Source organism: Larimichthys crocea, chromosome XI, assembly GCF_000972845.2.
Source record: "Larimichthys crocea isolate SSNF chromosome XI, L_crocea_2.0, whole genome shotgun sequence".
Taxonomy (NCBI): domain Eukaryota; kingdom Metazoa; phylum Chordata; class Actinopteri; family Sciaenidae; genus Larimichthys; species Larimichthys crocea.
Genome location: NC_040021.1, coordinates 12326593 through 12349188, shown reverse-complemented (window position 1 = coordinate 12349188; position 22596 = coordinate 12326593). Strand labels below are relative to the sequence as shown.

The 22596-nt window shown below is 42.1% G+C and overlaps 1 protein-coding gene across 6 annotated transcripts; it reads left to right on the top strand.

Moving 5' to 3' along the window:
* The first annotated feature begins 1436 nt into the window (after nt 1-1436).
* On the top strand, nt 1437-22549 carry LOC104923583 (ensconsin-like). Of its 6 annotated transcripts, none has more exons than XM_019269705.2 (14): nt 1437-1585; nt 13284-13412; nt 13547-13624; nt 14314-14477; nt 15505-15622; nt 16058-16159; nt 16600-16710; nt 17557-17652; nt 18932-19051; nt 20235-20407; nt 21219-21358; nt 21645-21889; nt 22104-22254; nt 22349-22549. In XM_019269705.2, the coding sequence occupies exons 1-14, from the start codon at nt 1540-1542 to the stop codon at nt 22533-22535; spliced, it is 1860 nt and encodes a 619-aa protein (XP_019125250.1). In that variant the 5' UTR covers nt 1437-1539; the 3' UTR covers nt 22536-22549. The 6 variants fall into 6 exon arrangements, with proteins under 6 accessions (XP_019125250.1, XP_027140347.1, XP_027140348.1 ...); XM_027284546.1 differs by lacking the exon at nt 1437-1585 and adding an exon at nt 5254-6376; XM_027284547.1 differs by lacking the exon at nt 1437-1585 and adding an exon at nt 5256-6376 and having other exon boundaries at nt 20259-20407.
* Nucleotides 22550-22596: the final 47 nt, after the last annotated feature.

Below are 22596 nucleotides of genomic sequence, written 5' to 3'. Positions count from 1 at the left end.
AATAAAATGAATGGAGGCTGAATTCCATTTAGCAGCTCCAGTTTCAGCGTCCACGCTCGTTCTGTCACACTGTCATGGTTTACTGGGACACTTGAATACAACAGAGCCATTGTCAATGTTTTTAGTATCACCTGAGCTTTTTTCTACGATGACGAGTCAAAATGTCTGTTGGAAACACTTGTGTGGGTGTGAAGAACTTTTAATTAAAAACAATGTTCATGGGAAATCTTGAGATTAATCCCTTCTATTTCAATCTCTTCAACCTTTCTCTGACATCCAGGGTTTTCTTTGTTTGCACCATGTGGATTAAGGAAAGGAAAGAGAACATGCATGACTGCTTCTCTGCGTGTAAATGTTAATGTGTGGGTCACATTGAAAGCACTTGTATCCTATGGTGAACACCAGCTTTTATTATTGTCTCAAATTACATTTGGTCTTATGTGTTATTTTTTTCTCTTTTAGGTGTAATTTGCAGCCATTAAAATGTTTGAGAAACATGTTGAATATTTTGCAAATCTCATATGTTAAAGAGTATTTTGTTCTCCAATTAACACAAATCTGCTGTTAGGATTTGAAGGTGAAGATGAATTTGTTTTTTTACATTAACTCGAAACACTGTACTTGGTATCCACTACATTTAAGAGGGAAATATTGTACATTTTACTCTACAGATTTAATTACTAGTTGCTTTGCCGATTCAGATTAATATAAAATATAATGAACTAATACATGCAATGTCAACCTGTGTATACCAGTATATAGAAACCAGCCTCCATTTTTGCCTTTAAGGCCCAAAATGCCTCAATATTTATATTTCACATTATTTACTTTTGGTTCTTTAAGTACATTTTGTTTCTAATACTTTTGTACTTTTACTTAAGATTCTGAATGCAGCACTTTTACTTGTACTTTCCGTATTTTTACAATGTGGAATTGCTACTTTGACTTAAATAAAAGATCTCAATAATTGTTCCACTGACTGACCATATATTTGAGTGTAAATTTGATTTATGGTAACTGAGTTGTGATTCCTCTTGCTTGCATATTACCTAAATAAATATGTACATAAATGGGATGTGACGGTCACCTTTTTGGTAGACTCTCATTACCAGTAGATGTCAGCATCATACTCAGGCTCAGAGTCCATGTAGTTTCACTTGTACATCTTTTCTTATCTCAAGTTTGTCTTATTTAAAAAAGTATCGATATCATTATCCAGAAGAGAGATTAATCAAATTAATAAAATAGGTAGGCAAGTACAAGGTAAAATTACAGATTAACAGGTAAGGGTTATGGGGTGACATGGTGCGTTTGAGGCCCCCAAAATGAAGCAAAGGTGTCAAAGACTGAGAGAAAAGTTCATTCTGCCCCTTGTGTGTGATTATAGCACACTAATATCAGATTTACTCCTCAGATGAAGTATGTGCCGGTGTCGTCCCCCACCTGTCCGTGGGAGGGTGCCGGGCCGGCCTCAGGATCCCGCCTGCAGGTCTCTCTCCGGTTCCTGCCGCTGATCCCTCTCAGCTGACGTCAGGAGAAATGGCCGACCAGGATGGCAGCGACGCATCTCCTCCCGAGTCCCAAGGTGAGTTCATACCGACAGAGAAGTTCACTGTGACAAACTTTTTTTTATTTTATTCATTTTTTAAAAACACGGACAGGATGTTATTTAATGTGTTAGAGTCACACCAGCGGCGGCTGTAACGCAGAAGCTGAATAACTGAGCAAACACACGGAGCCGGGTCGGTCACGGGAGCGGGATTAACCGTAAACCGACTCACCAAACCGGTTACCTTTTATTAAACACGACCTGTTCTCTGAAGTGCACTTTTATTTTTAACTTTTTACCTTTGTCGTCGCCGTTCATAGACATTTTGAGCTCCCCTCACGCTTGCAGACACCTGTTGCTGACGTTTTGCTGTCAACCCGTCGAAATGCTCCTTCAGCTGACGTGACAGGTGAACCAGTAAAGTGGACGGACGCTTTATAACATGTCTTCAGGCTACGACTTTAGTATCTGCCTTTTTTTCCCAAGCGTTTGTAAACATTATTTTATTCTAACACAGCCCATACTGACTTATAAATACCTCCAAACCTTTCTACAAAAGCAGCGGATAACCGGACACCTGTGACCCAAACTGTTAATTTATGGTGTCATGTTAACGTTAGGAATTAAAATGGCCACTCACACTCACTTTATTTATTTGTTTCCTGCAGCTATGTTTATTTTTTTATTATTTTTAAAGCTGTTTTTATGTTTGACTGTTTTATCTGGTGGTATGTAACTTTTAATCTTGTGTTATATAAGCAAAATAAATGGTGTTTGGCAGCGTGTGAGCAGAGCTGTCAGTCTAATCATTTCCAGTTCAGGGCAACGCATCAAAGCAATTACCACTTATCGCCAGTGGTGTCGCCAAAATCAAATTAATAAGAATAATGTGGGGGTAATAATGTGGAAGTTTCTGCTGCACAATACTCTGTTCTTTGAGAAATCAAAGCATATGTGCATGTTTCGCTTCTGATCACAGCTCAAAAATAATGACACGAACACAATAACAAGGTGTTTTCCATTAGATGGAGGCGAAAGTACCTGCTCAGACACCGGTAATTAGGATGTAAGAGCAGTGTTTTAATTTTCATAATTACCTTTCAAAGCTAAATTGAAATGTTGAATTATTGTTGGTATCAGGTTAACAATGACCCAGTTGTGGTAGACACCAGATGTGCCAGCGTTAGTCGCTCTGTTGTTTACAAAGAATTTTACAAATTGTAGATTTGAACTACAGACTGGGAAATGTTTGTTTTGCTTTGTTGTAGTGGAAATCAGTGACAGAGTCAGAACAGTCAGAGTTTAAACTCTTGAATTCACGAGTTTAGCTCTGAAATAATGTGTGATTATTAGCCAGCCCGACACGTTTTCTCCAGGTTGTTTTTGTTCTGTAGTATAATTTGGTTAGTCTAATCAGGAGTTGAGCAGACTAGTTTAAAGTTTGGGATAAAAGAGTTATGGATGAAGAAAAGAAGTGAGGAAAACTATTTGTAACACTGACGATGTGCTGTGAGGATCCTTTGTCGCGTACAGTATTATAGTGCTTCACATGCATACAGGAACCACGGATCAGATGTTAAATGATGTATTAATCCGCATGAGTTGTTGCACCAACTGCAAGAAAAGCAAAGTACCGCACTACACAGACATCATGTGGGCATGACACGGGGTTTACAAAGTGGGTCGCGCTGATCTTTTTAACGTTTGTTTGACTGTGTGAGGTCCACGACACCTCCTTACAATTAAGAATTATAATTTTTTTAATTTCTAAATATGTGATTAGTTGAGAATTATAATTTTTTTAATTTCTAAATATGTGATTAGTTGATATAATTGATAAAAGGTGAAGCTCAACGTGTTGGTTTCAGACTGTTGAATTAACAGTTTAATCAGCAAGTGCAGGTCTCCTTATATTAGTCTAATAATAATAATAATAATTATAATAATACCCTGCTGCAAACTCTGAATCCATTTTCTACACCATGGTGCTTTCAGGCTTTGCAGTTCTCGTACTATCTTCGTATTCATAAACAACTTTTCCATATGCATTATTTATCTTATATTCATGCTGCCGTGAGCTTTAAGATATTCAATCCACTGCACCGCTGCACCTTTGACCACAGCAGTGAAGCTGACTCCGATGTTGTCCTGCGGGATTATTGCAAATCTGCTATTTGCAATCCATTTTTCTTATATCCTTTCTCACACTCTGGCTAAACCAGTTTTAATATCTCCTTCTATATCAGCTGACCAGTCGATTTCTCACTTGTTGCCACTGCGAGCTTGCTCATGTTACCAGCCGAAGTACACTTTTCCCTTCAGGCATGCTCTTTTCCTTTTTATTTATTTTTTACCATTCCATTGTCTGCCTGACAGAAAAAGCTTTTACACGTCGTCTTGTTTCATCCTGCCTGTGTGTTTGGCCTACAGCCATCTTTCTTTTTATGCAGCCGAGTTACCTGACAGTCTTGAGATTTGCTCTGAACCCTTGAGCCTCTCTGCTCATTGTTACACCCCTACTGAAAATAGCCACAGTCCACACATGCCCCTATTGGCAAGGAGAGCCTTTTCCTGCAGCTCCTCCTCACCTGCAGTACCACCGTGATGATAATATTTCTTAATCTGGATTGTCACGTCCACATGAAGGGGGTTGTAGTTGTAGTTTTTTGTGTTTTATACTGTCAAACCTCTGAGGGCCCCAATGGGAGAAACAAAGATAAATTATCCATAGTTATGTTCTGAGCCACAAATAAAACTTCCTGAACTATATTCATGACTAAATTCACAGCATCAGTGCATTTTACATACATGCAGGGGGTTTATCTTTAAAATGAAGAAGAGTAAATGTTTATATAACAGAAATTATATAATATTTCGTCTGTTCCCATGTCTGTGTTGTCCTTATTCTCATAGGTGTGAGAAGGGTGTGTAACCTAGCCTATCCGGTTTAAGTCTGAGTGTTGGGTTACAGCATTACTCTATCCTGCAGGGACAAAGATCAGATAGCTCTTCCATGAACCGGCCTATGTGTTTGTTCAGCATGTGCTCCCTGAAGAGATAAAGCAGCAAGTCTTGCAATCATTTTTGATAATAAATATTTGAAGGAATTGGATGTGTTCTTTTAGTAAATACTGTGCTGAAATATTGTCTGGATTAGATTTTTGCCACTACAAGTTTGTCCCCTCACTGTCTTGAGTTCAAAATGTCTTGGTCTTGATTGTAAACTGTCAGGCTAGTTGTTTAATCCCTATGTGTATTTGCAGATAAGCGTGCACCAGCGTATGCCACATGGTCGTGTCAGTTGATCTTTGCACTATTACTTTACACGCCTCCAATAATGAGGCCTGTAATAACTGTAACAACATTATTAACCCTCTCTTTTATAGCCCTATCCCTATTGTATTCTCTGCTTTCTTTCTATTCTCACTCTTTCACATGCAGTGCATTTGCACGCACAGTGTCGGATGGAAGTGAAGCATACTCAGATACTCAGTTACTTCCAGTGTCCTTGTGTTTCTGTAAAGAGCCAGCAGGACATGAATGGAAAGGTTACCATATATTCCCGTCCAGTCGTGGCATGTCAAACAGCTCATGGCTCTTTAAGTGAGAGAGTGGGGCGGAGACATATACCATGTGCTCTGTGAACACACCCCTTCCACACAGGCAGCTCCACTACTGCATTGTTTGGTTTGGTGTGTGCATAGACCTAGCATCCCTATCTCTGTGTGTGTGTGTGTACATTACAGTAAAGTGTGTGCCCATCCTCTGCTAACTCGCTTCCACTGCGTCACTGGTCCATGTGCTGCCGTTGTCAGGGAAACCGTTTACCGGTACCGGCTCACCTTCCACCACTGGATTGGCACTGAATATTTTAACGGCCCCCGCTGCCCTCTGTTACCCGTGTACTTGTGGCTCAGTGCATGTGTGTGTGTGTGTGTTTGTGTTTGTACTGCGCAGCACAGCAAGTGCCTGTGTGATGTGATTCTTCTGACAAGTTTGCATTGGCAGAACAGGCCTAGCAAGAGGGAGGCGAGGAGGGGGAAAAAGGGGGGCTGCAGTAACAGTAGTGACAGCAGCAGCAGCATCTCTTGAGGAGTGAGGGAGTCAGGAGAAGTGCAGTTCTTCCAGCTCTCAGCCGAGCCAGTCCCTTGGATTAAGTCTTCTTTTTCTAAGCCTCATCCTCAGACTCTGTCGCACTCTGTGTCTTTCACGCTTCCCCTATGCCTGGCACTGCCATCGCAGGCAGTGTGGACATGGCACAGTGAGCAGCTCTGTTTGTCTTGTCTTTCACATTGTCCCTCATCGTCCCTCTGCACTTTATCCCTTCACTGTTCTTTAACTCCACCCTTCTTCTCTCATTTACCACATCTCACAGTTCGATATCTTCCATCTCTCCTGCTCTTCTCGTCCTGTCCCCCTCTCCTCCTCTCTCTTTCCTCTCTGCCGTCTCAGACACAGAGTAGCATTAGCTGGTAGCCGTCTACGTCTTTACCGGGAAGAAATCTTTTAGGGGTGACCCCCCCCCGTCCACCTCAGCATCCTTTGCCCATCCACCACTGACTTGCTTCCCCTCCCCGCGACACCTACCACTGCAGGGTGGGATGGGCAGGGGCTGGGTGAGTTAGCCACGGGCTCGAGGGTTAGCAACAGGGCAGGCAATGCCAGAGAGTAAAGGACGAGAACAAGGAGGAGGCGGAGGTGGGTGCTCGCGGGGCAAGAGGAAACTGAGGAAGGGAGGCAGCCGCACGGCCATCCCGGTGCTCTTCACCATCACTGAGGAAGAGGAGGGGCAGAGACGGAGAGATGCTTGCAGGAAGAAGAAAAGAGGTATGGAGGTAAAGGATGGAGGGAAAGTGACGGGTGTAAAGTGAGGAGCACGGTGAATTTGCACTGGTACTTTGTGCTGTTTGAGTCTCATTTGAACTATTAAATTGTGTGAGAGGGAAGGAGGGCATTAATATCTGGGGCAGAGAGGCAGCTGGGACAGAGAGATGTTTAACCAGTCTCCGGAGAGTCTCAGGGCAAGACGATGTGAAAGACAAGACGTGCATTTGTTAGTGGGATGTTAATGATGGAAATAATTGTGTTACGTATCAGTGTGTGTGTGTTCTTGTGGAGGAAAAACTCCTCTTAACCCATCAAACTCAGCCATCTGTAGATGGGTGGCTGACAGGTCTGATGACTGAGTGTGTTTTTGCGTGAGTGTGTAAACCAGCTGACAAGGCAAGATTGGGTCAACACAAGGGCAGCAGATGAGAGTGAAGGTGCAGTCCACTTCACACGTGTGCGTGGTCGTAATGCATCAGTAAGCAGAGCAGTCAGTCAACAGGACGGCATGTGTCTGCAGTCGCAGCAGGTCTAAAGGTGCAAACTCATAACTGAACTTCTCTTGTTGTTTTGGGTTTATTCCAGAACCTCAGACTCATTAACATGACTTTAAGATTCTGATATTCTCCTATACACATGGCTACAGTCATACTGTTTTAGCTACACTGACTCCATAGCACTAAATTATTTGTGGCTACACCAGCTATATAACATAAAAAGACCAAGACAGCCCAAGAACTGATTATGGAACTAAATAATTGCATTTTCATAAAACATAAGGGATGATTCTCATGCTAAAGGCTGTTTCCTCATGGGCTTTATCGCACATGCACAGCTCACTCCAACCATAAATAATACAACAGAAAGAATCGGGTAAACGAAGAGATGATTGTGAGCTCTTGCGGCGAGCATGATCTCAAAGTATCAGGTAACAGTTGTTAGACATTTGTCTGTGTTTTTAAAACGCTGTGATACTGTCTTTTATTTTAAATATTACTTTTTTTTTAAAAGGCCGTTAGAGGAGGAAGAGCATGGCTTGGCCTTCAGTGTTTGGGTGCATTAATCATGTTAATAGTAGTTATGATAAGATGAGGTGGAGATGAGATTCATTTTGACTGACACTGATTGAGCACAAGTGCTTTTTAGGGATCATTCATCTCTGAATTTCTCATCTCATATTGATTTGAATGCAAACTCCAACTTATTATCAATGCCAATTTTCTAAACAAACTTTCTGTTCAACATCTTGATGAAAAGATTTCAATATTGGTTGACAGCAGTTTCTATCATTCATAGCCCTGTTGTCAAAAGCCATACTGTGATCGAGTGATTCAAGACAAACCTCCAATCATCTGAGCTGAAACTTGTACCTGTCATGTGTGGCAAATGCAGTAGCCCCCGTCCTCTCAGGCACCTGTTATCCAGGCCTGGCTGCCTGTCCTGGGGCTAGAAACCAGGACTCCCACCTCCTACCCCCTTTCTGTTGGCTGGAGCTTAGCGTTTAGCTTAGCATTAGCAGCGGCTAATCCTCTCAGGCTGTAGGGGAGGCAGGAGCCTCACAGCGTGCTCGCCTGCTACCCACTGGCCCGGACAGCACAGCATTAATCGCTAACTCTGACCATTTAATCTGACGGCCAGTGAATGCAGATAGATTGGGGGTGGGGAGTGTGTTCGCGCACACACCTACACACACACACACACAGGACAATACTGGAGGGAGGGGGCAGATTAAACTACGTCTACGTCTCACTCTCTGTCTCTTTTACACACATACACACAAACACACACACTCATATGGATGAAAGGATGGGGGTTGGAGAGTCGCCACGACCCGTGTCACACTCAGTCTGCTCTCGGCGACAGTGACACCGACCAGAGCTGACCCCTCTCTCTTTCCCCCTTCCTGCTTTCCTCTTTACTCTGAAAAACTTTTGGGTGTTCCATTTTTTCGGGGATGTTGTTTGGAATTTCTTCTTCTCGCTTTATCTCTCATCTCCGTCGCTGCATCATGGACTTTGGATTCAAGCTTATCTTCCACTGTGTAGGATGTTTCCAGGAAGTAAGAATGTTGATTCTGGCCCTCCGATCCAACTAGTCGGAGTGGGACACCATCCAGGGGTTAAACAGGTCTCATCCTGGGATTGATACCCCTGGAATTATGAACCCAACTCCAGGTAAAGACTTGCGATTTGATGCCAGGAATTGTATTTCATTGACGAGTTGGCACAGGATGAACAAGCTGCAGGGTAGGAAGGGAACACAAGTGCAGTGCAGTCTGTAAGTAACAGGGCAGTTATGTTTTGGCTCTGTACACCAGCAGATTGAATCGAAATTAAACATGGCTATGACATTAAAGTACAGGCATTTAGCAGTAAATAGTAATAATAGTTGTTTACTACCACTTAGAGGTAAAATGTGTATTTTTATACATAGTCCTCAAGTATGAGAAGGGGTACGAGTCCTAGTCTGTCAACCCAATATGATTGGATATGGAAATTTAAAAGTTTGTCTGTTTATCTTCATCATCAGAGAGAGACTTTGCAGTATGTCAATACTCGAGTAGTTTACCATATTTTATTTGGTTGATAAAATATGTTGGAAGCTCATGTATAAGTGGGGCAAAGGTGGTCAGGTTCACTGGTGGACATCTATCACTGGGAGCTCTCATACTAGGTCCAAATAAAATTCTCTTTGGTCTATTTACAAAGGCTGTTAAATGGTTGTCTAATGCGCACGAGCAAATATGCTCGCTGCTATCTGAGGTTTGTTTGTTTAATGACCTCTACAACAGATGGACAAGGCTGAGAGAGAGTGCAAGAGGAAACAACTGCACCAGAAACAAGTCCACCTCATTATATGTTAAGGCACTGCACATCATGTCGCACAGGGAGACGATGAACTAACGTGTCAACATTTCTGCAGCATTCAGAGCAAAATGTGGCATTAGGTTTTTGGCCTTAATTCTGCCATTTTGCCTGTGGATGTTGTAGGAAGGGAGGTAAAGGCAGATGAATTAGAGATGAGATGAAGAAGAATGAAATTATTTTCCAAATGTGCGAGTTGAAGTAAAAGGGCTGATGTGAACTGTGAGCACATTGATCCAGGATGGAGTTTGATTAGGCACGACTCTTCGATCAGTCCTTGTCTAACCCTGCATTAAAAGCATTCACCTCTGTAAATGTAGTTTATTATTTAAAGTAAGAATAAACGTGTATTCAGAGTTTGTCAGGCCAAATCTGAATGATTAAAAAAGTTTGTTAGGTGTCAAAATGGTAAAAATGAGCAGTATTCTCAGCTCCAGGTCTGTGGGGGGCGTGTCTGCTGAATATGCTGAAGCCACATCCACTAAACAGAGCAGTAAAGCAGCAATTTAGAAGTGACTGAAACATGAGAGAAATATTCTGAAGTCAGATGAGTTCAGAAAATGACATGACTAACTTGAGCGAAGTAATCTCTGCCTCTCTGCTAGGGGTGCAGGGTTAGGCTCAGCGTGTCATTGCGCCACCCTTTAGGACCGCCCAAAAAATCCTGGACTGAAAACTGGTGAAAAACAGTTTGAACCTCCAACTCCACATTTCAGTAATATATTGTTCAAAATCTTTTCACGTTTTCAGCAACTATTTTCCATTTGCAACTCCCCCCCTTTGACCTTAGCTAACTTCCTGTATATGCAGGATGACACAAGTTCATTACTACTACTTATTCATTTGGCTCTGAAACTGGACTATCCAAAGCCATATCCATAGACTTCTTTTTAAGTTGTTTTATTTAGTCTAAGTGGGAAACGCTCAGAATTTGCAGAGCAAAGCTGGATTGGCTGTATGGGTTATCAATGTGATGTCAGTGTAAAAATGTAACATGAATGACTGATGGGTATAGGTCGACAGATGCACATTCTTGTATTTTTTGTAAAGCAGTGTTTGCTCGTGGATATCTGTACTGATTTTCACGTGTCATTTCATATACTTCACTTCATCAATCTGCCATTTTAGAATCTAAAAATGATGACTGTGGATGAGCCACGTGCTTCTCACAGGCCGAGTGCTGGACATTCATTAACCGAGAATATAGTGTGTCTCATATGTGCAAATACTTTGATAAGGGGACATCTGGCAGTTCAAATTCAAATTGTGTTGTTAAAATATTGAATATGAATATATTAAATATGGGCCACATTATATCTTTGCACACCTGATGCACTATATTTAAGCTTTAGTACACACACCTGTGTCCATTGCTATCCCCCTTAGTTAGTCATATGCATGCTACATTTTTTTGTGATTTTACTATACTTTCTGCTGCAGAGATCCAAATTTCCCACACAAATAATTTACAACTGGTTTCTGTGGAAGTCAGTTTATAGATTGTATTGATCAATCATTAAGCATTACGGTGCTAGGTGTAATAGTGTTATGTGCCATGAATGTAATGGGAGCACGTTTCTTTTCTTCCTCTTGACCAGTCTCTAGTTGTCTCCTCTCCGTCCCACTTGTTCTCTTCTGTCTTTGTGTTTCTGCGCCAGACTTTTCAAAGAAGGGAATTGTTTCTCGTTTGTGTCTTTCAGAGCATTCCCAGCTCTTTTCAGTGAAGTGCACACAGACAAATCGAGGAAAAGTGGTCCTGCCTTTAGCCTATCACGACTGGCTTATTGTATAGTGGCCCACTCAGTTTGTCAGATAGCCTGATTTATCAGTGACTAGAAGTTAACTTGCACAAACGTGAAAGTGCTCTTCATTTTCTACCAGACTGTGTCTTTCCCATACGGATTTATGGTCATATAACCTTTAGTATAAGTTGGCTTGATAACGAGTCACCGGATATATGAAATACATATTTGAATCACATCCTGTTTACATTGTTATGGTCCTGAAAGCCCTTCACAAATTTCCAGTGTAGTATTTGACTGCAACACAATATACTCCTCTCTCAATGAGCTCATCTGTTGTTTAATGAAAATGATTTGAAGGGAAGAAATACATCGACCAGACATTATTGTAACCCGGCCCAGCCTTTCCTGTCAATAACAATAGCCATTATAAAACCAGTTCCAAGGCTGGTGCACCTGAGGCCCAGTAGACCTGTTAATACTTGTGCACACCTCTGTAGAGGTCCCATAGACTGTGACATACAATACCTCTGCAGCTATAACCGCACATCTTTGTCCGGCGTGTCCTCTGTGAATTACGGTAAAAATGTGTTAGGGTGGAGACATCACTGGATTCACATTAATCAATGTGAACCGCCAACAACAATTCAATTTTCTGCGACGTGCCACATCACAAACCAGAAAGGGTAGAGATAAGTGTAAGTTATAGTTTTTTTGTTGTGAGTGTGACACTCAATACATGTTTAATAGTTATAATATAGTGTGTATAACAGGCTCAGTGTTGTGGTTCTCAGTCCTTTGTGCCTGATTACACTTGAGCGTCATAGTTAATAGGATAAATAACACACAGGCTAGTCTGATGATGCAATATTCAGCTGTGGGGGGAAAGTCAGCGGTAGCACTGAATTATGCAGAAAAAGGATGGAGGAGGATGCAGCTGAAGTCTGTTAGATTTAAACACAAAGCACACTCGAGCTCATTCATCAAGAGCCCCCTGTGGATATGCAACTTGTACTTTGCTCCTCACTTCCATCGACGCCACTGAGCTAACATGTCACTGAAGTGACGAGATAAAGAAGTCAGAGAAATGTGGAATGGGTGTGTAGCACATGCCATTTCAGGTGGAGTCCATGAGTTGTAGTTTAGTCTGGGTCAGGGAGGAGGATTTAATTTAGTCTTCCAACTTTCTGGGACAGATTGGTCTCTGTGGAGACTTTTTTTTCTCACTCCTCATCACACTCACACACAAAGGAGCTGTTGAACACTGACATATCTCTACATATTATATGCAGCTCTTTTAGTTTTGGTATTTTCTGAAACCCTGTCAGTAAATTGTCACTCTGGTACTATGTGTCCTTGGATCTTTGTCTAATTAAGCCAGCTTTTTTTTTTTACCCCTTTTTAGAACATTTGGGACTAGGCTTATCTGTTTGTGCATGAGGTCCAATGTTAAGCTCTGCATCTGGGTTCAGTAGGCTGACCTGAAAGTGCTGAGTCACCCTGAGCCCGATAGTGCCATTAATCAATAGCCTAGCTCCGAGCTGAGTAGAAACACTGCAACACACCGGGAACATTAGAGAATACAGGGAACACAATCATTTTGTTTCCTGTCATGATACACTGCAGAGGCCTTAAATGCTGCCAAAAACATAGATCGAGACTACAGTCGAGACAGCACATGCTGTCAGGATGAAGGTGGTTTACTTTACATTTGTCTGGCTGACCCTCTTTTTTTTATCAGTCTTTTTGCATTGGCACAATTTGTTCAGTTTCTCTTTTACATGTATTTCCTGAATATGCCTTAATGACTCTAGTATGAGTTACACCTGATATCATTCTTCTAATAAAAATATAATTTTAGCAGTGGTGAGAGGACACCATTAACAGTCAGCCAGCAAGGCCTGATTTTCCTAATCTAATTAGCATTTGTCATATTCATATATACTAGTTATTTGTACTGTCTGCATGTTAGAATGAACCAGCTATGTGGTGTATTTTGGTAGTCTACGCTGTTTCATACTGTACTTAAAACAATAGTACAAGTGCATTTAAAAAGCAGTTTGTCATGGACACACTGCAGCACCTACCCCTTGATGTTCTCATGGAGGATGGATACTATACTCAGTTGTAAAACTTTTATTACAGCTGGGGATAATTGCAGATGTTTTTGCATGAGAAGTCATTAAAACTGTCAGGGACGGATCCTTCCTGATGTAACATTGTCTCTTGTTTCCCCTCTTGGTGTCTCATTCTCACAGACTATTTCTCATTGACACTTGCTTGTCTTGTCTTTCTTTCCAGCGTCTTACTCTCAGTATAAATCGGAGGACGGCAGAGCCGGCTCCGCGGGCTCTGGCCAGACCTACACTCCCACACCATCTCGCACCACCACCAGCAACAGCCCCAGTAACAATGCTGCGACCAAAACAGGTAAGTCAAAGGAGAATATTTCTCTCATGTTAAAACGATTATGATGAGACAGATAATATACAGTATTGGTTTAGTCTTTCACTTCAGTTATGGAGTAAGTTACTCTGCTGTTTAACAAGTGGTTTGTGTTGCAGACTCGTTGCTCTTCAACAAGATTGACGAGAGGCAGAGGTTAGCCCGTGAGCGCCGGGGGGAGCGTGAGAAACAGAATGGTGTGTATTCTTTAATTGTGAATGTGTGTGTGTAACACAGAGAGTGTGTATTCCTTAACTACGTGTGTGTGTGTGTGTGTGTGTGTGAGAGAGACACAGAGGAGACGGTATGTTACTGTGTAGAAGGCTTTACACGCATCCCTTTCTTTCTTTTTTGTCTTTCCGGCAACATATCATGACTTAACTTGGTTGGTAGCTGTGGTGAAGTGCCTGTTTATCTGGTTGTTACATAAAATCTTGGCTGAAGCCAGGCACCCCCCCTGTTGCCATGGCACCGGTGTTACATAATGGTGTCAGGCCATGGGACAGGGTTTAGGGAGCCTAATGTTTAGAATGTGTGTTTTTGTGTGTGTGTGTGAGTGACGTACCACAACAAATGAAATTAAGTCTGTTTGTGTTTGTATGTTTTCATTGCTGGCTGCTGATCGTGCGTTTGTGTCCATAGTGTTGTACAGTGGTCAAACCTCTGGCCTCTGAGGGTCTGAGGGATTTGCTTTGTGTTGAGAGCTAAAGCTTAGTCACATGATCTCCAGCTGACCCGTCACACTGCTGCTATAAGCCTATGTGTATGTCCATGTAGCATGTGTTTGTGTATATGATTATATACACTTGTATGATCACACTAATACACATGCATCAAGTCATTTTCTTAACCATGTGTCTATGTATGTGCATGCACCATGTCTCAGCTATCAAGGAGGCCCAGTGGCAGGCCCGTGAGGAGCGAGCCAGGCAGTACTATGAGAGGCAGTTGGAGGAGAGGAAGAGAAGACTGGAGGAGCAGAGAGTAAAGGAGGACAAGAGACGGGCTGCTGTGGAGGAGAAACGACGGCAGAAACTGGAGGACGACAAGGTCCGACACACACGGCTCTGTACAGTGTGCATTATGATCTTTTACATGCACGCACACCTTCACTACAAGACCTGAGTGCCACATAATTCTCATCGTCGTGAACAAACTACTGTAATACATTTCTGCTTTTAGTGAATCTAGACACGCTATGTTCCTTCCCTCTTAAGTCAGTTGGAGTTAGGATTTTATTCAACTCCCATCTGCAAATTTATTTCTAGTTTTTGTTTGTTTTTAAAGCTTTGATTTAGCTTGATCACAGATGTTTTTGATGATATGAAATACAAAAAAAAATCTGAATTTGGACTTTTTCAACTTCAAATTTTAGCCTTTGATGGGATGAGGACTGAATTTAATAGGCTGTGATCTTCATCAGTCAAGCAAACACACCCCAAAAAAACAGTACTTCTCAATAAGTCTGATTGCTGCTTTCTTAATGGAAACATCATCCTCAGAATTTACCGCCAAAAAAAAAAGAAAATTCATAAAATGGTACAGTTTGGGTGAAAAATAACACTAAAATATTTCAAGTGAAATGTTCGGATGTTTTTAAGGAGTTTGTCTTTAATGTCTGTATTAATATAATGTCTGGCTCCAAATACATTATTGATTTAATGAGCAGTGGGACGTTGATGAGCCTGATTCTGAGGCGGCACATGTTGACTTTGCACCATCTTATTTTTCAAGGGGGTAAAGAAAAAACTTTACTGGTCTCTGGTGTCTGCATCTTAACCAGTAGGACACCAAACGCCCCCACCAGACTAGTTTTTACCGAGCATTCTGGGAATATTTTAGGAGGGTAAGGTCCATTTAACCTCAATGGAACTTCCTGGGTGCTATAAATTCTCAGGGCACTGTGATAACCTGAGTGGTTTTCCTTTCACTTTTAGCATGTTTCATAATCACAATTTAGTTTTTGTCTGTCAGGTACATTCAGTATTCCTCCAGTCCTGCAGCAGTATTTTGCATCCTGGGCTGTTGTTTTGTTAATTATGTGATGATGATGTTGCTGTTTTCTTTGCGACTGAAGGCTCGTCATGAGGCGGTGATACGTCGCACATTGGAGAGGAGCCAGAGAACCAGACAGAAGACCAACCGGTGGTCTTGGGGCGGGGTATTGCAGACAAACACTCCCAGCACACCAGCCGGTACTTTCACACACCTACACACCGTACCTGCAGAAACTCACAACACTCTCCCACAGTTATTACTGTATGCTGAGACACACTGTTTTGCCTCCCGGTTGATTTAGGAATTGTTTGTAGCATCATTGAGCCACTTGTTCTCCTGAAAGCATCAGCGCTTCAAATGTATTTCTTTTGAGATCTCATCTCCCTGATGTCTGATAGTGTGTCTCTTGTGTAAATATGTCTGCCTGCCTCTGCGTGTCAGTATTGTTCTGCCATGTTTGTATTTGAACTTTTCAGATCCCCTGCCCTCTGTTGTTACTGCTGACTCACACCCTGCTCTGCCTCTCTCTCTCTCTCTTATTCTCTCACTCTCTTATCCTCACTCTCGGATCTCCCTCTCTCTCCTCTCCACTCTTTGTTTCTCTGCCATTGTCCTTCACCCTCCTGGTCCAGGTTTTGTCGAGTCGGCTTTCCTCTATCCACTCGACCTTGCTGGACTTGAGCACATGCAGAGTGCTTTCAGTCTCTACCGCAGATACGGAATGACCTCCCAATGTGAATATATAGCACTGTATCAATTAGCCAGCCAGTGTTAGACAGCTGGCTCTAGCACTGTAACTATACAGCACTGTCATAGCTCACTGGCAGTAGTGAAAATGTAGGCCATTATGAATGGCATTATTAGTGTTTGTTGTTTTACTTGCATGTAGCAATCCAGATAGTAACTTTAGCCTACATCCCAACACGCAAGGTTATTACTTTAAACCAATTTTAGATGACATCAGACCCATTTAGCACTAATTCATTTTCTAATGTTTTCCCCCCTTTAGCAACATGTTGGTAGCTTTTCCATATCTAACCTTAATTAACCAAAATAGACTAGAGTAACCCTTGAAAGAGAGAGTTCTGGCTCCAGCTCTCTCTCCACCCATATTCTCTATTTTTAGGTCCACCTTCTCAATATACCATTAATTCTCTTTTCATCATGTTTCTAGATGCTGACAGGCGCTCGGTGTCCACCATGAACTTATCCAAACACATCGACCCTGTTATAACCAAGCGCCTGTCCTCCTCCTCTGCCACACTCCTACACTCACCAGATCGAGGTAATGGAAATGGATCATTATACACAAATGTCAATATTATTCATTACAGTACCCACTCGTGATTGACTGTCTTTGGATGCATCATATGTCATCTGTGTTTGTTATAAGCTAAACTCGTGACAGTCCAGGTCATTGTTGTTTTTATTTTTTAATTTACTAAATGAGATTTGAGAGTACAGTAACATTGATGAGGACAAAAGACAGAGTTCTGTATTAAATGTTAAATCATGAGAAAATAGTTCAACGTTTTGGGAAATATACGTTTGCATTCTTGCAGAGAATAAAATGATACCACTCCCATGTGATGTGAGACAAACGTGGAGCCAGCAGGTTAGTTTAGATTGGAAATGGGGGGAAAACAGCTTGGCTGGCTTTGTACAAATGAAACAAATGCATGTCTAGAGCTCAGTGATTAGCTTGTTATATCATATTTTATCTGCACAACAACCAAAGTGTATCAGTGACAAGTTGTAGTTTTAGGAGAATCTTGTTATCCCCATGTTGTTGCCAGGCAGCTGAGACTCCAGGAAGTCAGTACACCCAGACAAGATACAGTTCAGCAAATAACCCCCATCCCTTTTTACGTTTAGGATTTTGTACAACAAGCTAAGATGTAATGTCATACGTGAGTTTTAGAGGGTTTATTTTGTTACCTTTGGACAGAACCAGGCTAGCTGCTGCTCCATCTTCATATTCAACGGACAGATATGAGAGTGGTATCGATTTTCTCATTGAAGCATAATTCCCAGAATGTCAAACCTTCCTTTGAAATATATATATATATTTTTTAAGTGCTAATTTACCAGTTAGATCATGTATTCTTTGATGTTCATATGTCGCTGACAGGCTTACAGATGAGAACAGCCTCCTCCCCTGTCATTAGCAAAGCTCAGTCCAAACCCCGGCTACACCAGGGAAAGACCCCCCAGCACAAAAACACAGGTTTTCTAGGACTTTTTTGCAGTTTGGTCCCTTATATAATATGTTACACAGTTGGTTGCAAAGCAAACAGATCATGGGCTGGAAACTGTTGAGGAATTGAAAAAAAAAAAGTGATTACTGTTTGACTTAAGTTAAGAAAACATTCTCACTGTGTCGCTGAGCAATTCTTCTTCTACATACATTTTTATCTGTAAATGTATCAGTGTAATGTTCAGAAGGATTTTTTAAAGTCCTACATACATAATCATGTATATTTACAGCATGATAATCACATTCAATGTCCACACTTCAAATACTGTATGTGTGCATGTGTTTGCACTTCCCTGTGCTTCATCAGAGGGATCGAGATTTTTATTTTTTTCCCCTCCTCTAGCGTGACCCCTTTCCCTAATCCTCTGTAGGATAATCTTTTTGTTTTTGTGGGAACACTACGCAGTTTTTTATCCCAGCTAAAAAATCAGCACCCACATTTCAACAATCAGATGTTCACATAATCATAGGCATAAAATTCAATCATGTACCAAGATCTATGCTGTAAAAATTGCACATTTACCGAGTGAAACATGAACTCTGAAACCATTCACTGCTTGAATACAAAGTAGCATAGATCAGAAACTCAAGACTCCTTTTCAGTTTCCAGCCCAGTTGTATCTTTGCCCCTCACTCTGAAACCTGCAACCTTGTACTCTGCTTTACCATCAGAGCGAGCAATGCTGCATGCTTTGCCTGATAAACTGTCCTTTGTCTCTTTTAAGTGGTAAATCAGGTTATCATGAAGATTAATGAATTGTTTAATTGTCCACTTCTGGTTTATGTACTACATATTTTCATCCTGACCCAGCTACTCTGCATGGCCAAATATTTTGACTCACCTGCATAAAAGCTTCCTTTTAATTATTTGCTAAATGAACTCATCGATTTCTTGAAGCAAGCTGAAGTGAAGATCATTTTCTTAAACTGCAGATGTAACATATTGTTTGTTCTGTGCTGTTTACTCGAATGCTCTCCTCCCTGGGTTTGCTCTTGGTTTTGCGCTTCACTCCAGGCTATTTGTTTCCTCGCAAAATGAACAAACCGGTGCATGCAGGTGTAACATTATCAGCCTGTGCATGCTTTCCACATTCACTTTAGCTCTCGCCTATACACTGCTGTGCAGCACGAGGGAAGGAATGGGGTTTCTAATCCCATCTGCTTTAACTGATTGCTAAGGCTAATAAGTGGGCAGTTCATGGTTTAACTCATATCAAACTTCAAATGTTACGTGTGTGTGTGTGTTCAGGCCTGCGCCGTCTTCCATTGACGCCATGGGAGAGCAATGTGGTGAACCGCCTGCAGCAGCCAACACACTCCTATTTGGCCCGCAGTCGCAGTGCCATGAGTCTGTCTGGAGAGCAAACAGGTAATGTACACACATCCCACATGAAAAATCCCGACTGGCTCCTACAGTCAGTAACTAGTGAAACAGGATTTTTTTGTTTGTTTTCAAGTGCATATAAAACAGCTCATAGTGCGACTAGTGTTTATGCCGTTTATATTTTGGTCTCTTGACCAGAACAGTTTCAGATGTTAATCAGATTTGGTCAGACTTAAAGCATTACACCGTCTGAAACTTCCTTCACCAGTCTGTATCAGGCACTCAGAGCTCACACACAAGCACACACACACACACACACACACACACACACACACACACACACACACACACACACACAGGTAGAAACAACTAAGCCGTTCAGGAAGTATTCCCCTGTTGATATCACTCCTTGTCTCCCTCTATTGTTAGCACGGCAACAGGGGCTTTAGATAGTTTGTGTGTGTGTGTGTGTGTTTGCATTAGACTGACTCTGGTGTGTTTTTTTGAATAACCACACTCTCTTACACTCAAACACTCAAGAGTTCTCACATAACACACAATCTCTTTTCACTTTGCTCTACTCTGCACATATTCAACATTGTCTGCAGTGTGTGTGTGTGTGTGTGTGTGTGTGTGTGTGTGTGTGTGTAAAGGTCTGTATTTTGGTGCATGCTCACTTCCTCTGCGTGGTGTCAGGTCTAAAGCACCTATAAATTGTAGTGAGAGAATGACAAAGTAGAGATGCTTCCATCACTGGGGCTTTTTTAGAGCTGGGATTGGTTTGTCAAACTACTCCCATCTATGTTTAATGTTTAATGTGTAATGTGTAGTTTTTGCATTTTGGTTTTAAAAGTAGTCACATTTTTCTTTCTCTAATCTGACCAAGCAGCTTCTACTAAATCCTTCTCTTAAAGCATAATATTATCGTCCAATTCTCAAGTGATGGTTGCATTATATTAGTAGTTGTGCTTTCAGCCAGTAGCACTAACACCTTCTTTCTCTTTTCTGTTTCCACCACAACTTCTTCTTTTCATTCCTCTCAATTCTCCGCTGATTCTCCCAAACTCATGGCTTCCATTTTATGATTTCATCTGGCCTCCTTCTCATTTCTTCCTCGCCTTTCCCAATGTCTTGCTCTCTGTGCTCCTGTTTTTTATTCCAAAAAAATCCTCACACTGCCCTGATCCATACCTTCCTCGAAACACTCTTACCTCGTGCATCACCGTAGCCATGCCTGTTTGTCCTCGCTCAGTGTCCTGCCACCCCATGGGCTCAATGTCCTTTAAGGCCCTGCAGGCCCAGCCACTTCCTCACTGCCGCAGCCATGACAGGAACCTCAGCAGGGAGACGGTCTCTTCTTCCACCAAGACTGCCCGCAGGAAGACCACCGGCACCACACAGGTGGGTTATGTCATCGACCTGCACTTGCGTTTGACCGAACATCCACAGAAATATAATAACAATTTTCTTCTTTTTGTCATATTATAATTAACATGAATCTGATTTCTTTCATATTTCTGATCTCGATACATACTCATCCATCATGTTGATAATATCCTGGACATTAATGTCCTATTTACTGACACAAACACATCACTGCACCTACTGTCCATCTGTCTGCTGTTGTGTCACAGCTTACACCATTAAGGTCTTAGAAGGATGGCATCTTCTGTACTTTTAAATTACACACACATGCATAGGTCATATGTGTACACAAACACATTCATAATCTGGACCCAATCCAACATACAAGTGATATACCAGTTATACTATCTATGTGTCATAATGTCTATATACTGTACACTGCAGGTTAGTGTTAATGAGTGAGGGTCACATCAAACTACACTCATTTCTACAGGTAGGAGAGGATGAATGCCTTTTTGTGACTTGAGTGTTGTTGTTTTTTATTATTATAACTATTTATGTAAACACTGTTTTTTATGCTGATGTCATGGTTTGGTGCCAGAGGTTATGCACGGTCAAAGGAAGCCTGTTTGAGTCTAATCTTGTTACTGATCATCTTCTGCTGCTGTCAGTAGGGCACCTGAGTCTGGACGCCTTCTGTACCACCTGATTACTTTGCGTGTTGATAAAGACATGTTTTGTTAAGAGCTGTTTTATTAATGCGTTCTATAAGAGACATTATGCTTACCTCGATCCTGAAAAATACTTTTCTCACGTCTTTGTTTCCATCCGTTTCCTGCACCGATAGCACAAGGACCGCGATAATGTCAGGAAGTCGTGGAGCAACCTGTCACTCCCATTGGCTCCTGTTCTGACTTTGCCCCCCAACAAGCGCTCCTCTTCTCCAGGCAAGAAGAACAGCAAAGTGACAGCACCCTCTCCTGGCAGGTAGGAGAACACACTGACGAAATGAGGCACGTAAACAGATTTGTGACAGATTGGAGTTGTGGATTATTGAGAGCAGGAAGAGAGTGTCACAGCTTTGTAAGGTTTTGACTGTGAGGGTTATCTTTTTTACATGCCATGCTTGTTTCAAAACTTTTGAATGAAGGTAAGATGGATGATACACTAATATAATAACTCTTACGAGGAAGTATCATATAAACCACATTTTGCTCTGATGATTTTTAGCCAGTACTTTGTGGCCAAACTCTGCCTTTCTACCTGCACGCAGGCCTCCTCAAAAGTCAGCAGGACGCCCACCGACCCCGAAACTGATTAAGTCTCCGGGACCTGAGGACCCTGGAAACCTTCGTCCTTTCAGGATCACACCCGAGAGCCCACAACCCATGAAAGCCCAAGGAGAGGAGGAGGAAGAAGAGCAGGTCCTCAGTCCCCCTCAGCCTAGACCTCAGCCACTGGGTCAGAACAAGCCCAGTGTCAGTGAGCAGACACCACCACCACCAGCAGCTGTCAGCGGTTAGTTACTACTTTCCAACTTATAAAGTGCTATTGTTATGCTACAGTTGTAGTTAAATTAGACACTTTCTGTCTCACCATTGATTTTTTATATTTTCTGTTTTTACCAGCTGACAAGCTGAGTTTCACCTTTAGCTGGAAATGGTAAACAGCCTTTTCTAATGTTTCTAAAATGATCTGCTTATAACTTCAGTTGTGGTGCCTCTTTTTTCAGAGAGTGTAAGCAGTCCACCAGCTCACAAGCCCTCAGCAGGCACCACAGATCCAGAGGAGGCAAGTCGTATCCTGGCTGAGAATCGTCGGCTGGCCCGAGAGCAGAGGGAGAGAGAGGAAGAGGAGCGCAGGCAGCAGGAGGAGCAGGCCAGGTACGCTGACTGTGCTGCATGTCAGACAGGTTGACAATACCGAAGGTGTATGTATCTGCGTCTTTGACCGCGATGCATTTCCATGTCCGTACAGGTTAGCGAAGGAGGAGATGGCTCGCCGTAAGGCAGAGGAAAGAGCGAAGAGAGAGGAGGAGGCTCAGCGTCAGGCCGAAGAGAGGAGAAAGAAGGAGGAGGAGGAGAGAAAGGAGGAGGAAGAGAGACTTCAGAAAGAGAGAGAGGAGGCGGAGAGACAGGTCAGAGAAAGCGTACAACTCAGCTAAAGAGTGGAGTTCGCAGACCTGTCGACCTCACAGTAATCCAAAACTCTGTGTGTGTTTAGAA

Excerpts from the sequence above, each read along its gene's own strand:
- LOC104923583 (XM_027284546.1), top strand. The coding sequence starts at position 6,208 with ATGCCAGAGAGTAAAGGACGAGAACAAGGAGGAGGCGGAGGTGGGTGC. Across the intron at positions 17,653-18,931 it reads CCCCCAGCACAAAAACACAG|GCCTGCGCCGTCTTCCATTG; the intron begins GTTTTCTAGGAC and ends GTGTGTGTTCAG. Across the intron at positions 21,359-21,644 it reads ACAGCACCCTCTCCTGGCAG|GCCTCCTCAAAAGTCAGCAG; the intron begins GTAGGAGAACAC and ends ACCTGCACGCAG.